The sequence below is a fragment of the Brienomyrus brachyistius genome, chromosome 1 (assembly GCF_023856365.1).
Source record: "Brienomyrus brachyistius isolate T26 chromosome 1, BBRACH_0.4, whole genome shotgun sequence".
In the NCBI taxonomy this organism is placed as follows: Eukaryota; Metazoa; Chordata; class Actinopteri; order Osteoglossiformes; family Mormyridae; genus Brienomyrus; species Brienomyrus brachyistius.
The window spans coordinates 11597923-11610802 of NC_064533.1; the positions used below are offsets into that span (position 1 = coordinate 11597923).

The window sequence follows — 12880 nt, forward strand, 5'->3', positions numbered from 1 at the left end:
TACAACTATGTTGTCATTTAAGCTCGGGGTTGTCCTTTATGCTAGCCAGGGCATTTTTTAACATCCGCTATACAACTTTGGCCACTTTAAACTCCTTTGGAGGCATGGAGCCGACAGACTTTCTGGTGTTCCATGTAAATATTAAGTTGTCACTGATGCGGTGCATTGTGGTCTAAATAGTCCAAGGCCACTTCTATGAGGTATTTGTCAAAGTGTGGATAAAGTGCATTTAGCTTATTTGAAGAACGTGACACCCTAGAATACTCGCGGTAGACGAATGAACGTGCACGTCAAGTGTAGTAGAGTGGACCAAGTCGGAAAAATGGGACAGGGCCATAAACAAAAACGTAAATATATTTTAAATGTCGTAAAGTAACGACGCTTGTAGGAAACCAGTTTTGCCAGCTGCTCGTTGGTTGTAGTTTCCACGGTAACAGGGACGCTAACACTGGATATCATTTTATGAGTTTTACAAAATGGTGAGTACATAACTGATTTTGTAAAAATATACAAGATTAAATGAGGACACAGCTGAGCTGTACATAATAATTAAATTATTAACTGTTGTAAAATAGTTACGCAATATATTATTATAGCCTAACAAATGGCCATGAAAGAAATAACCTTGACTATTAGACGTTAATGAATGTTTGGTAACTTGTGCACATGTTTCCTTCTTACTGACTCTTTTAACATTCACAAGGATTTTGTTGTCATTGTTACCCCCCTTTTTTACTTAGTTAAATCAGTTCAAGGGGATTTTAGTACATCATGCATCTTCCACTCCCTAAGTTAATTCTGTCTTCTGGTCTGCAAATTTTCTCATTTTTTTCCCTCGGCATAATCTTGAAACAAATAAAACACTGTAAGACAGACAAAATGTAATTTAGCATATTATTATAAAGATATATTGATCAGTCGTATATTTCATCTATCAGAAGAGACTAAATGAACAAAAGTGTGATTAGTCTCAATTTATACTCGAGGGGAGTTTACTTTTAGGTGAGAAATTCTTGTTGTAAAAGAATTCTTACTCATTGAGTTTTAAACTAGTTGGGATTTTTATTCAATACACCATTAATATTCCGCTTTTTTTTCAGTCGGCCAACAAGAGACGAGACAAACTCAGCAAAGTCGAAAAGAAGAAGTTACAGAAGGAAGAGGACGAGCAGAGACAGAGGGAGGAGGGTAGCGTTAGCCGTAAACCGGATTTGCATTCTGACTGCGATGACGATTCCTGTCCCTTGATCATACGTGATTTTTTTTTCAGAGGCGGCTCGACTGCTGGCAGAGCAGGAAGAATTACAGAGACAAGAAGAGGAGCGCAAGGAGCAGGAGGAACATCAGAGACTCGAACTGAAGGTCTACCGGGGACGTTCAACATAGAGAGCCTCACGGGGATGATGTCTATCCCCATCTGTCACTGAGGACATCATAACTGTCCCCACCCTATCCGCGCGTGTACCGAAACTGCCCCCGCCTCGTCCCCAAATGTACCAAAACCATCCTCACCCCGTGTTCACCAGCACATCAACATTACACTGTAAAATTAACCATGTCCGTCTTTGCCTTTAAATATCTTAATTATTAAATCACTCGCTTGATACTGCCACCAGGTGGTGTCAGGGTGAGAAAAAGTAATTTAACAGAAAATAGGGCATATAATTAATGTAGTAGATATAAGAATATGCATATATGAAGAATTTCATTAATATGACCGAGGTATTACTGTGCATTTTATTATCATCCCTGTAGGAATAACTTAAATGTCATCCCCATTCCAGCTATTCCACCGGAATATTGTATTTTCCCCCCATTTCCATGGATTACCGCAGATATTCGCGGTATTGCCGCTTTCCCTATTCTCCTGCAGCTGTCAAGTTCAATAGCTCACCGTGTTTTTATACAGGACAACGTGCTTTTATACAGTTTACAATGGAATGTCATTTTTTGAATGTATGAGTTGAAGACGGTCTGTAAAATATTAGTAGTTCTAACCTTAAATTAAAGAAGCTTCCTATCAGATTTTTCTTGAAATGTAAATCAGTTACTGCCAGTAAGTAGATGAAGGTTGTGATCTTCTGAACAGGATAGGGAGCGCAGAGAGGATGAGCTGAGCGAATTGCGACACCTGCTGGATGAAATGCAGAACGCAGTGGCACGATGGAAACACGAGGCTAGCGCAAAAACAAAGGTAGGCCAGAAGCTGTGCCTGCTCACCTGCTGATGTGCATCCTGCTAAAAGAAAATGTGTAAAAACAAACTGCAGTTGCACATATCGCAACGACTGTTTGCTGCGACTCTGCCCTGTCCCTCAGTGGGAGCGCTACATGCGGTGTGACGGTACTCCAGACCCGTCGATACCGCACGAGATCAATGGTTTCATCAGCCTCTGGAACGAGGACACAGAGGTCCAGATTGCTCCTGTGCTGGAGAGCTGCTCCCTGGCTCAGCGGGTCAGTAACCTTAACACATGATAAAGGTTTTCCCTCTGAGGATTGATAAAGTGAGCTGGAATGAATGATTGAATGAATCTGTGGATGTATATCTATCTATCTATCTATCTATCTATCTATCTATCTATCTATCTATCTATCTATCTATCTATCTATCTATCTATCTATCTATCTGTCTATCTGTCTGTCTGTCTGTCTGTCTAAAGTCTTAATTGCTGATAAAGGCAGTTCACATACTGTAGTTACCCTGTAGTTTAAATGCTTTCCCTTTGAGGTGTTTTATCTCTTAAGATGTTTTGTTTTTCTTTGTTTATTTCACTATTCATTTTGATGGTATGAATTGTGCAGCACTTTGGTGAACATGAAGTGTTCTTGAAATGAGCTTTATAAATAAAATTTACTTAAATCTAATCTCATCTAATCCAATCTCAAGATAGTTTGAGTTGAAGACAAATGAAGTATTGGATTAGAAGAGGCTGAGAAATCCCTGTAGGCAGTGCAGTGAGCTGTCAGTCACTGCGTGTTTTAACTCCATTCTCAGTGTGATTATCTCTAATTGGGTTTTTACAGACGGTAATCTGACAGCTCACCCATTGCCACCACTACCACCTCATGATCCCCCCCCCCCCCCCCCCCCCCCGCCCAATTTTCTCCCCAGCTGATTGAGGAGCTGGAGGACCTGCTTAGTGAGACACCTCAGTCTGCGGGGAGCAGCAGCGACACACACAGGCATCAAGAGACTATACTGTCCCTTCAAGAACTCATCCACTCCAAGCACAACCAGGCCACAGAGGAGATCCTGAAGGTGAGGCCAGGAGAGGGAACGGATGGAGCAGTTCCAGCCCCCAGGGGAAAAGGGAAAACGTCACCCAGCCTGGAAGACACGAGGCAGTGTTAGCGCTGTATATTATATGTAGTGGAGTGGTGGCTCATACAGGGGGGGTCAGAGGGCTAGGGTTGGGGCCATTCCACAATGCATTCCTCAATTCTAGTCCAAATCAGGAAAGGGAACTGGAGCTGGAATGTAAATGTCCCTTAAATTCAATTCCAATTCTGTTCCCAACTCCAGGTCCATTTCCTGATTTGGACTGGAATTGATGAATGCATTCTGAAATGGCCCCAACTTTGCAGAAGGCACCTGGGGTTCAGGTCAGAAATTGTTACACATTGTAACAGGCTGATGGCGATGGTTCAAGAGCGAACTGGGGCTCCGCTAAAAACACTGAGGGATTAAACCCTGTAAGTCCACACCTGGTGCCTCCCTGGAGTGTGTGCGTGCCCTGTATTGCACTGCCATCCCATGCGGGGTGATCCCAGCCTTTTGCACTGTGCTGCCTGGGACAGGCTCGGATATGAATTTGATTTATTAGTCTGCATAGCTGTAAAGAGGTTAATTTAGTAAACTTGTGTTTTTTTATACTTTTTGTCATATTCAAGTGTGTGAAAGTGAGTGAAGTATGTGTTGGACAGAAGATGATATTGTAAACATATGGAAATACATGATAATCTGTGTTTCAATGATGGGGCAAACCTTTGATTGGTGTTGGCTTCTCTGTGTGCAGTGGTCAAGGGCCAACATGGACATCGAGACAGGAAACACGCAGACGGTCGTTCGGGATGCAGACGTAACCCTGTGTCTTTGGGCAAACCTCAACAAGAACCCAAGGTAACCCCCTCCCCCCTCACAGCACTGACAGAAATATGCACAGCATGGGTCAGTCATGAAAATATTATAGACGAGGCAATGCCCAGCCTAGCTGATTTGTCAGAGATGCAGGGAACGAAATTATGCACACTTAAAAAGATTTCACACTAGCTGTTGTGCATTTCTAAGGTGCATATTAAAGAAAAAACAGGCAGTGGGGAAAGTGAAATGTGTGCATCATGAGCTTTGCCTTCCCTGCCATTGAAAGATGCATTAAAAAAACACGTTTTTTGTTTTTTTTTAACAGAAAAACGCGGTATGCATTTGAAATACAGATATTGGTAATAAAACTAGTCAAAGCTTCTGAATGTCTACAAAGTTCTGGATGGTTTTTTTCTACGTCTGTTGTAAAGCTCACCAGTTCTCCATGGTATTCATATTTTTCCATTAGGTTTAAAGGATACCATTTTCACGAGGCAGGCTTCGGGTTCGAGCTGCCCAAGCAATTGGCCGTGAGCGACGTGGCCGTGCGCATCCTGCATACGCGATTTGACCACCTTTCATGCCTGAGCGCCGGAGCACATCACATTAGCCAGGGCTCCATCAAGACAGAGGAGTCTCATCCCTCAACAGTAGAAGAGGGGGATGGAGACAAAGAACAGCAGGGAAGCACAGAGGAGAGTCTAGACTACACGGATGAAGACTCTGTCAGATCTGAGACCAGGAAGGTGAGATGCACTGAGCATGTGCACACTGGGAGCAGGTGATTGGCTGATTGGTGACCTATACCAAGAATGCAAAGATCGTACATGCACTCTTGGTAAAATCCGACTTGTTGACTTGCCTCCTAAGAATGAACTTGGGACGTAATGAATCAAAGGATTGGTCTTGTTCGGCGAGGATGCAACTGATGTATCCTTCATATTTGGGATGGGGCAAGAACAACATCCAAGGATTTTTACCATCCTCTGTACTTCTGTTCTTGAATGTTGGAACTGGTGTTCGGCGATGGAAGATGATGCGAAATGGATACATGAGAACACAAGTACGGTCAAATATTCATAATGAGAAACACCCCTAATCATTGACGAGTAATGAAGGGAGTGTTGGTCAAAAAATGTGGTCAACTGCTATTGAAATTAACAATAGTCTTGTTTAGATTCAGGTCACCGTTGTTGCGTTTTTTGCATGAGCTGAATTCGGTGTGCATCTCTGTGGTAGAGTTTTGCAAGCGTGGCCTCTGAGAAGGAGGAGAAGAATGGCAGACATGTAAAGGAGCTGGAGGAGCAGCGTTGGGGGGAGGCCAGGAGAGACAGTCTGCAGGAGGAGACCGCGATTGCAGGTAGGCGGAGAACGCCTGTGGCATCTTGGTTTGTGTCCAGAGGGATTTTTGGTCTCTAGGTTCTTTGGTTTCCACTTGGCCATTCCTTATGGTGGCTGTTTTGTGATACAAAAACACTCCCAACTGAAACGGTATCATTATAAATCATATAAATCACCATAAATCATGCCCAGAGTTTCATCCCTGAGCGCCAGCATTCTGTTTGGTGGCAGGTGAAAGAGATTCCTATTTCCCCCCGGAGCCACCAGCGACACTGGTGGAGACTGAGGTGGTGGACTTGCATCAGTACACGCCCCTGGGCGGGGTCTTCTACTTCGACGCATTCCGGATACCACCCCAGTCCCAGCTGGTCAATGGCTGGGATGTGAGAGAGGTCAGTAGGTGATGGAGGATTTCCCCTTCAGGTATTACCAAGAGGAACATCCTTTGCCCTCACCAGTAAGGCACAGCTCACCAGTGAGGCACAGCTCACCAGCCATCACAAAGCCTGCAATACTTTTTCTGGCCTCCAAATGGTGAGAGTGAACTGATCAAAAATGGATCCATAAGAAAAGAAGGATCCGTGGTTCCACTTAGCTCTGTACTTCCTGTCTGCACCTTACACCCCAGACTACTGCATAACTTTGCACGCAACCATATGTACAATTTATTGTATTTGTGTATATATATACAGACGGTCCTCTACTCATAAGTGGTTTTCAACATCATTTTAATGGTATACGCAAGTACTAAGAACTAGGATGCTGGGAGTTCGCACGCTACACTGCTGCGCGGTGGGAGTAGCGGCCAGAAGCCGTACTGGGCGGAATTGGTGCGCAGGAAAAAAAATTATGTTGCGGACAGGAAACGGGAGCCCAGTGAACACAATTTGGACTTACAGTCCTCTTCGTCCGTATGTCTGAAAGTTCGTAAGTTGAACGTAAGTAGAGGAGCGTCTGTAAATTTCATACCTAGTTAGGTGCAAATTACATTCCATTGGCTCATGTACTCAGCACAATGGTAATATTGTCAATGTAATTTAATCCTATTTAAAAAAAAAAAAAAAGAATTGGATCAAGTGACCGGAAATGACGGAAATCGTCCCACTACACCCACCAGCTGTCAGATACAGGCCTGCAGAGATTTCCTTACCCTGTGGATGAATCCCAGCTGCACAGCTCCACATCTAGACCACTGGATGAGGGGGGTGCTTTAGTCTCCCCGCCTGTAGGGGTCACAGTCACTCTTCCAAATTCTGCAGTGTTCCTGGAGGACCCCCAGGTAGCCCGCTGGGATCCAGTAGGTGAGTCTTACTGTGCTTGTAAACACTGAAGGTACCCAGCTTCTGCTTTTTTGGGTAGATATGAATATCTGTGCCACCCTGCCAAACTCCTACAGCTTGCCAGTGGACAAGAGAGAGTATCGGCAACATCACGTATGACGCGTCCTTGAAGAGGATCTCCTTCCAGATGGACTCGTTCTACCCATTCACTCTCCTGCAGGACATGCACATCAACATGCCATTCCAGAGCTGGGAGCTGCGACCGTTGGGCCTGAACTCTGCGGTTCTGGTGGTCACAGCTGCGGTCACTGAGGTCCACTTCACGGTCAAGGCAAGCATTCAGCCCTTCGCACGTTCCCTTGTCTCCAGTGGAATGACTCGGAGCCTGTAATGATTTTTGGCGTCAGCAGGGGCACCACTGCATGCTGAGCTCAGCCACGGAGTACGAGCTGCCGCACGTGCTGGGGAGGTGGATGAGCCCATCAGCGCTGCAGAAGGCCGTGAGGAGAGCGGGGCTCGATGTTTTCGCGAGCGAGAGCTCGGAGAAGTACGTCAGCATCGACGCGAAGGTGGGAGTCGCTGAGGAACGTCACAAAACACAGAAGGGGGGGGGGGAGGGGGGCACAGAGTGTGGCTCAGCAGGTTGAAACTCTGTGACTGTGATAGGAAGGTTTCCATTTCAAATCCTGGTGCTGGCAGACAGTTTCCACTGTTGAGTAAGGCCCTTAATCCCCAATTCCTGCTGAGACTCTGCGTGCTAGCTGGCACTGCACTGTGACTCCAAAGCTTGCCCTTGCCTGTGTAACTGTCTATCGGAGAGCAAGATGGGGTAGGCAGGAGAATGATTTTATTATGGAGATCAGTAAGGTATCACTCCCCTATTCTATTGATTTATGCAGGCCTGGAGACCTTCCTGTCTCCACTGCAACACGTTACAGTTAAATTATAATTAACTGAATTAATTAGCAGAATACTCTTAAAAAGAATGATGGCTTGCATGTCTCCCAGTACCACAGAAGACCGGAAGGCCTGATAGGAGGTCTCCATTATTCACAGGATGAATGCTGTATTTGTATAGCACTTTATAGAAGCCATTCTGCTCACCACGTAGTAGTTAAGGTGGTGAAGAGGTAGGACTGAATTCACCAGTTAAATATAGCTGATGAGTAGGAGGCCGGATTTGTTAGGGCCACAGTGGGCAGTTTTATCCAGGATGTCAGGGTACCAGCCCTAGTCCTCTAAAAGATGCCCAGGGATGTTTTATGACCTCAGAGAATCTGGATCTCGGTTTTAAGTCTCATCCAAAGGACAGCACCATTTTTACAAAACATTGTCCCCGTCACTGCACCGGGGCGTTGGGATCCACACTGACCACAAGATGGGCTCCCCTGTCGGCCACAGTGTCCCTATCACTGCACTGGGGCGTTGGGATCCACACTGACCACAGGATGGGCTCCCCTGTCGGCCACAGTGTCCCTATCACTGCACTGGGGCGTTGGGATCCACACTGACCACAGGATGGGCTCCCCTGTCGGCAACAGTGTTCCTATCACTGCACTGGGATCCACACAGACTACAGAATGGGCTCCCCTGTTGTCCACAGTGTTCCTATCACTGCACTGGGGCACTGGGATCCACACAGACCACAGAATGGGCTCCCCTGTTGTCCACAGTGTTCCTATCACTGCACTAGGGCACTGGGATCCACACAGACCACAGGGTGGGCTTTCTTAGTTGGTCTCTCTGGCCAGTACTGGCCAGGCCCATACCTGCTTAGCTTCAGATGTACTACCTAGTCTGAACTGCTGGTTGTATGACTGCAGACACAACATCGTACTTCTGCGCACACAGGAGCCGTCTATCGCGCAGGCAGCCTACGAGCAGATGGCGCTGCTCTCCTGCGCCGTGGCCTTCAGCTGGAGCCGCTGGAACTCGCACTGCGGTCGGGAGCAGCTGGTGGTGCAGGTCGGCACGGCAACGGGGAGAACAGCGAGGGTTATCCCCCCCGCAGAAATGGCTGGGGTAGTCAGCACCAGGGGCATAGTTTTATATTGATGGGGGGCATAACTTAAATACAAAGGTCTATTTATTGGGGGGATGAATACAGCCAAATTAACTATTGGGGATGACACATCCCCCTGTTCTCCACATCCCTCTGGTTCCCACGCCCCTGCATACACCATTTTAATACACACATTATACCTTTGTTGCTTTGCCGTTAATGGAATGTAAAAATGCAGCTTTTGAAACACTTTCCCATATGCGTAAATGGAACCATTGTTTCACATCCTGTACCCCCCCCCCCCCCCCCCCAGGCTTGTGAGCATCTGGAGGCGGGGCCTGTGCCGGAGAAGGCCTGGTCCCTGTACCTGCTTAATGCAGAGAGGACCTGCCGGCTGCGTATCAGGGAGCAGAGCGAGAGCTTCTCGACAGCCTTGGACGGGGGCAGCGAGTTCCATGCCACCTTGCTGCACATGCTGCGTGACGGCATGGGGGCACCCGGGCATGGCCGGGTGCGAGACGCTGACCCCTTCTTTGTGGACTGCGTGCTCCAGCTGCTGATGGCCACACGGGTGCTCAGCTACTGCTGACTGCTGCCCACCCCCCCAAAAAACAAGGCTCACTATCTGTAAAGACCAAAATCTCAAAGGACCCCAAACTGTTGTGCAAAGACATCTTAGACCAGTGCTGCCTTGTGAAAGGCAATACAAGGTAACTACACTGACAACATTGTTAAATAAAACAAATATATAAAGACTTTATTCTTGAAGTCATAATTTTTGGGACTACTCTCAAATTAAGACTAAAGTAATAGTTACAAGATTAAAGTTGTAACATTTCTAGAATAGTCATTTAAAGCAATGTAAAAAGGTCAATCACCTACGCACTTCACATGGCAAAATGAGCGACGTAGAAGATACAGTAAAGCTTTTAGTATCGGTATCACAAAGAAAGAAATTCTTGGTCTTCTGGCACATAAATACTAGATCATTATTAGTATTCGGACATTGAAACGGTTGTTGTCCTTCAGAAGAGCTATACGGACTTGAATGACACTGCCATTTTTGAACGTGAAATCGAAAACAGAGGGATCTAATATTTTGGCTGTTTTCTCAAAAGTTCCAACTTCATTCTAAGTCATATTTTTATTTAGCAGTGGACGTAAAACCATCACACAGATTGCAAAGGTTTTTCAAAGGACCACCTGTACACTGTGAAAAAAAAAGATAATTTTACAGAAAATAACTGTCATTTTTTTATAGTAATTTCTATTTGTAATAGGCTATCAGCTCCATGTCTTCCAAAAGCATGAATTAGGTAATATAGAGGACTGATACTCAGCATCCATGCATGTGTTAGTCCACCCCTTCCCCCCCCCCACACACACACAGCCTCAAAAAAATGAGACCACATCACTTTTTTTTCTTTTCATATCTTTTGCATATTGTGGGCGTGTCTGTGTAAAATCTATAGGTTGCTATTCATTATAGGCGCTAAAGAAAGGTATTACATAATATTGCCATAAATAGACAACTTTTCCCATGTTTGTTGCGCCCCATCTGTCTGGTCTCTTCCCCACTAGTGGTGCCCCCCCCTCGCACTTTGAGAGGCAAGGAGCTGTACCATTGCAGTAAACATTATGCATCTGGCTGGCACAGCATTTAGCAGAAAAATAGGAAGAATATCAAAGGCTGATCAATGTAGTTAAGTGTAATTCATATGGCGTTTATGGTGTGTATGGTTACTACAGTCGAACCTCGTTACTACGTACCCCGGATACAACGTTTTCACCTTTTCAACGTACAGGTTTCTAATTCCCGTTTTTAGCCTACGTATTATTCCAATAGCAGCCACTGTTTACAGCGTACACCCTTACAGCGTACACCCTTACAGCGTAAACTTCGATACAACATCCAAATTTCTAGAAAAAATACGAAAGCTAACCATCGTTACAACGTACAGCGCTCTCCCCGCCCACCACAACTTGTATCGCTACATCGACCTGTATCTACCTGATCTTCGCCCGACAATGCACATAGGCATAGATTGTTTACATTTAAAGTAAAATTCAAACTTCCCGTGTTAAATGAGTTGCCTTGACCGATCGTTACTGGACTGCGTAGTAATGGCTTGTTAAGTGTCCTGTGCGTATTCTTTGTTTATTAAACCTTGTGAAATACCGGTCATGCCGGTAATTGTGAATTCAGAATAATAATGGAAGTAAAGGATTTTATTATTTAATTTGACCAATATTTCATTAATATTTTCAGGTCAAATGCCAATTTGGATGCGAATGTCCATCCATTTCCAAACCGCTTATCCTACTGGGTCGCGGGGGGTCCGGAGCCTATTGGATGCGAAAGTTTATTTTAAAAATCCATTTTGACCAGCCGTCGTGTATTTTCGTTGCCGTTTATCGCCGGCCGGCACTAAGTAATCGTGAGTAATTTAAGGGAAATTTCAAGGATCCAAATGAGCTTTGTTGAATTATTTAACAAGTAATAATGTGTTCGTTTGTTTTGTAGTCAATTTAAGGGTCTGTTCTATTAAAGTTTTATCATTTACATGGATATTTCGTGAGTTCTTTCATCCATCTTGCATTAAGTGGTTACAACGTTCTATGCTTATAACGTACATGTTTTTGATATCCCGTCTTGTAGGAAGTAACTAGGTTCGACTATATATTGTTTCGCAGTGCAAAGGGGAAAATGTTATATTTTCATTATTAATTGCGATGTTATGTGGAGGGCAAACATTTCTAGCCATCAAGGATATGCACATAGTCAGACTGTGTTAAGTTCATTTTTCTGTGAACCGTGAACTGAACTTAACACATTTACTAAAGAACTTGAATTAGTTCGGATTTTTGTGACACTGCGAATCACCGTTTACGTCCAGATAAAATCTTAGTAATACAGGGTTACTGCCTTAGCTGTGATGAATGAAACCGGTAAAAAAGTGAGTTAGCTCTCACCTAAAATGGTGAAGTATGAACGTGAGTATATTAATTTTTACTGTATTAACTAAACTCTGAATTAGTTAACATGAATTGTGAACTTGCACTGATTACTGCTTAGAACCCTATCAGAATATCCAGGATGTCACAGGTCTGGGTCAGTGCGTCTAAGCCAACCGTCTGCGCGCATGCGCATGGCAACCCAAACGCTTCTAGCTCAGTACCTAACATGCCGCTTTGGCGCACTTTTCAAATCGTGGCACTGATCTTCTGCATTTGACGGCAAGTAACATACGCTGGCCAAGCTTGAGTTTCTTTTAATGAAAACTGGAAACGTGAATTCAGTACAAATTTATCTAACACTATACCCGTCACGCCTCCTGGGCGTGGATAGCCGAAGAGCCACCAATTAGGCTCCACACGGGAGCACTATAAAGGCGGAAAGCAAGCAAAACCAGTCGCGAAGTATTTGCCAATGTTACATTGCAACACCGAGCGTTTTCTTGTCTCGTGCCATTCCCTCATACCTCGCCTTGCCCGTTGCTTTTGTGTGCTCCTCACCCTGCCTGCCTGCCTGCCTTCCTTCCCCAGACCAACCCTCGTTCCTGAGTCTCCCGTCCTGCCCGCCCTGCCTGCCCCTTGACCTCGCGTCTCCCCTTCCGCGTGTAGGACTGACCACCCCGGCTTTTGACCCCAGCTATCGCCCAAGACTATTCTCCTCGTCTTCCCCCTTTAAAAACCGTTGCCTGTCCGATCTAATAAAGATCCAATAAAGATCGTTCTGTCCCGCAATTCTGGGTCCGTGTTTCCCTTCGGGGGGTCGCTTATATATAATTTTTAAAAATCAATTTATTATTATTTTTATTGTATAAGATTGTACTGGACACACTGGAGAACTTAAGTATGCCCAGTATGGAGAACAGTTGTGAAGATGCAAAGGGGATACGGTCAGAGCCACCGCGCCTTATTCAGAGCGCAATTATGCATCTCGGTATAAACATTCAACATGACATTAAAATAAACAAAAATACAGCAGTCAATGCTTCAGTATACAGGAGGAATAATGCAGTGAACTGAGAGGGTGGACCAGACGCAGACTCCTGTGTCCTTCATCTTCATACATATTTACGCTGACTGGTCATCTCCATACGCTGTTCAGTTGGGACTGTGGAAATTCCACCATTACAAAGTGGCGTCCGTAACAAGAGCTCGGTCAGTA

General features: G+C 45.1%; 1 protein-coding gene across 4 annotated transcripts; it reads left to right on the forward strand.

The window, feature by feature from the left end:
• Positions 1-113: 113 nt before the first annotated feature.
• On the forward strand, positions 114-9481 carry dnai7 (dynein axonemal intermediate chain 7). 4 transcript variants are annotated; one of them, XM_049020462.1, is made up of 16 exons: positions 114-479; positions 1101-1188; positions 1271-1362; positions 2090-2194; positions 2319-2456; positions 3115-3261; positions 4019-4122; positions 4553-4864; positions 4954-5146; positions 5323-5443; positions 5656-5816; positions 6542-6725; positions 6821-7035; positions 7112-7273; positions 8556-8669; positions 9020-9481. In XM_049020462.1, exons 1-16 carry the CDS (start codon positions 477-479, stop codon positions 9293-9295), a joined length of 2415 nt encoding a protein of 804 aa, XP_048876419.1. In that variant the 5' UTR covers positions 114-476; the 3' UTR covers positions 9296-9481. The 4 variants fall into 4 exon arrangements, with proteins under 4 accessions (XP_048876419.1, XP_048876428.1, XP_048876439.1 ...); XM_049020471.1 differs by having other exon boundaries at positions 7115-7273; positions 9020-9480; XM_049020482.1 differs by lacking the exon at positions 4954-5146 and having other exon boundaries at positions 4553-4829; positions 9020-9480.
• The last annotated feature ends 3399 nt before the right edge of the window (positions 9482-12880 follow it).

Excerpts from the sequence above, each read along its gene's own strand:
- dnai7 (XM_049020462.1), top strand. Across the intron at positions 1,363-2,089 it reads ATCAGAGACTCGAACTGAAG|GATAGGGAGCGCAGAGAGGA; the intron begins GTCTACCGGGGA and ends TCTTCTGAACAG. Across the intron at positions 3,262-4,018 it reads CCACAGAGGAGATCCTGAAG|TGGTCAAGGGCCAACATGGA; the intron begins GTGAGGCCAGGA and ends CTCTGTGTGCAG.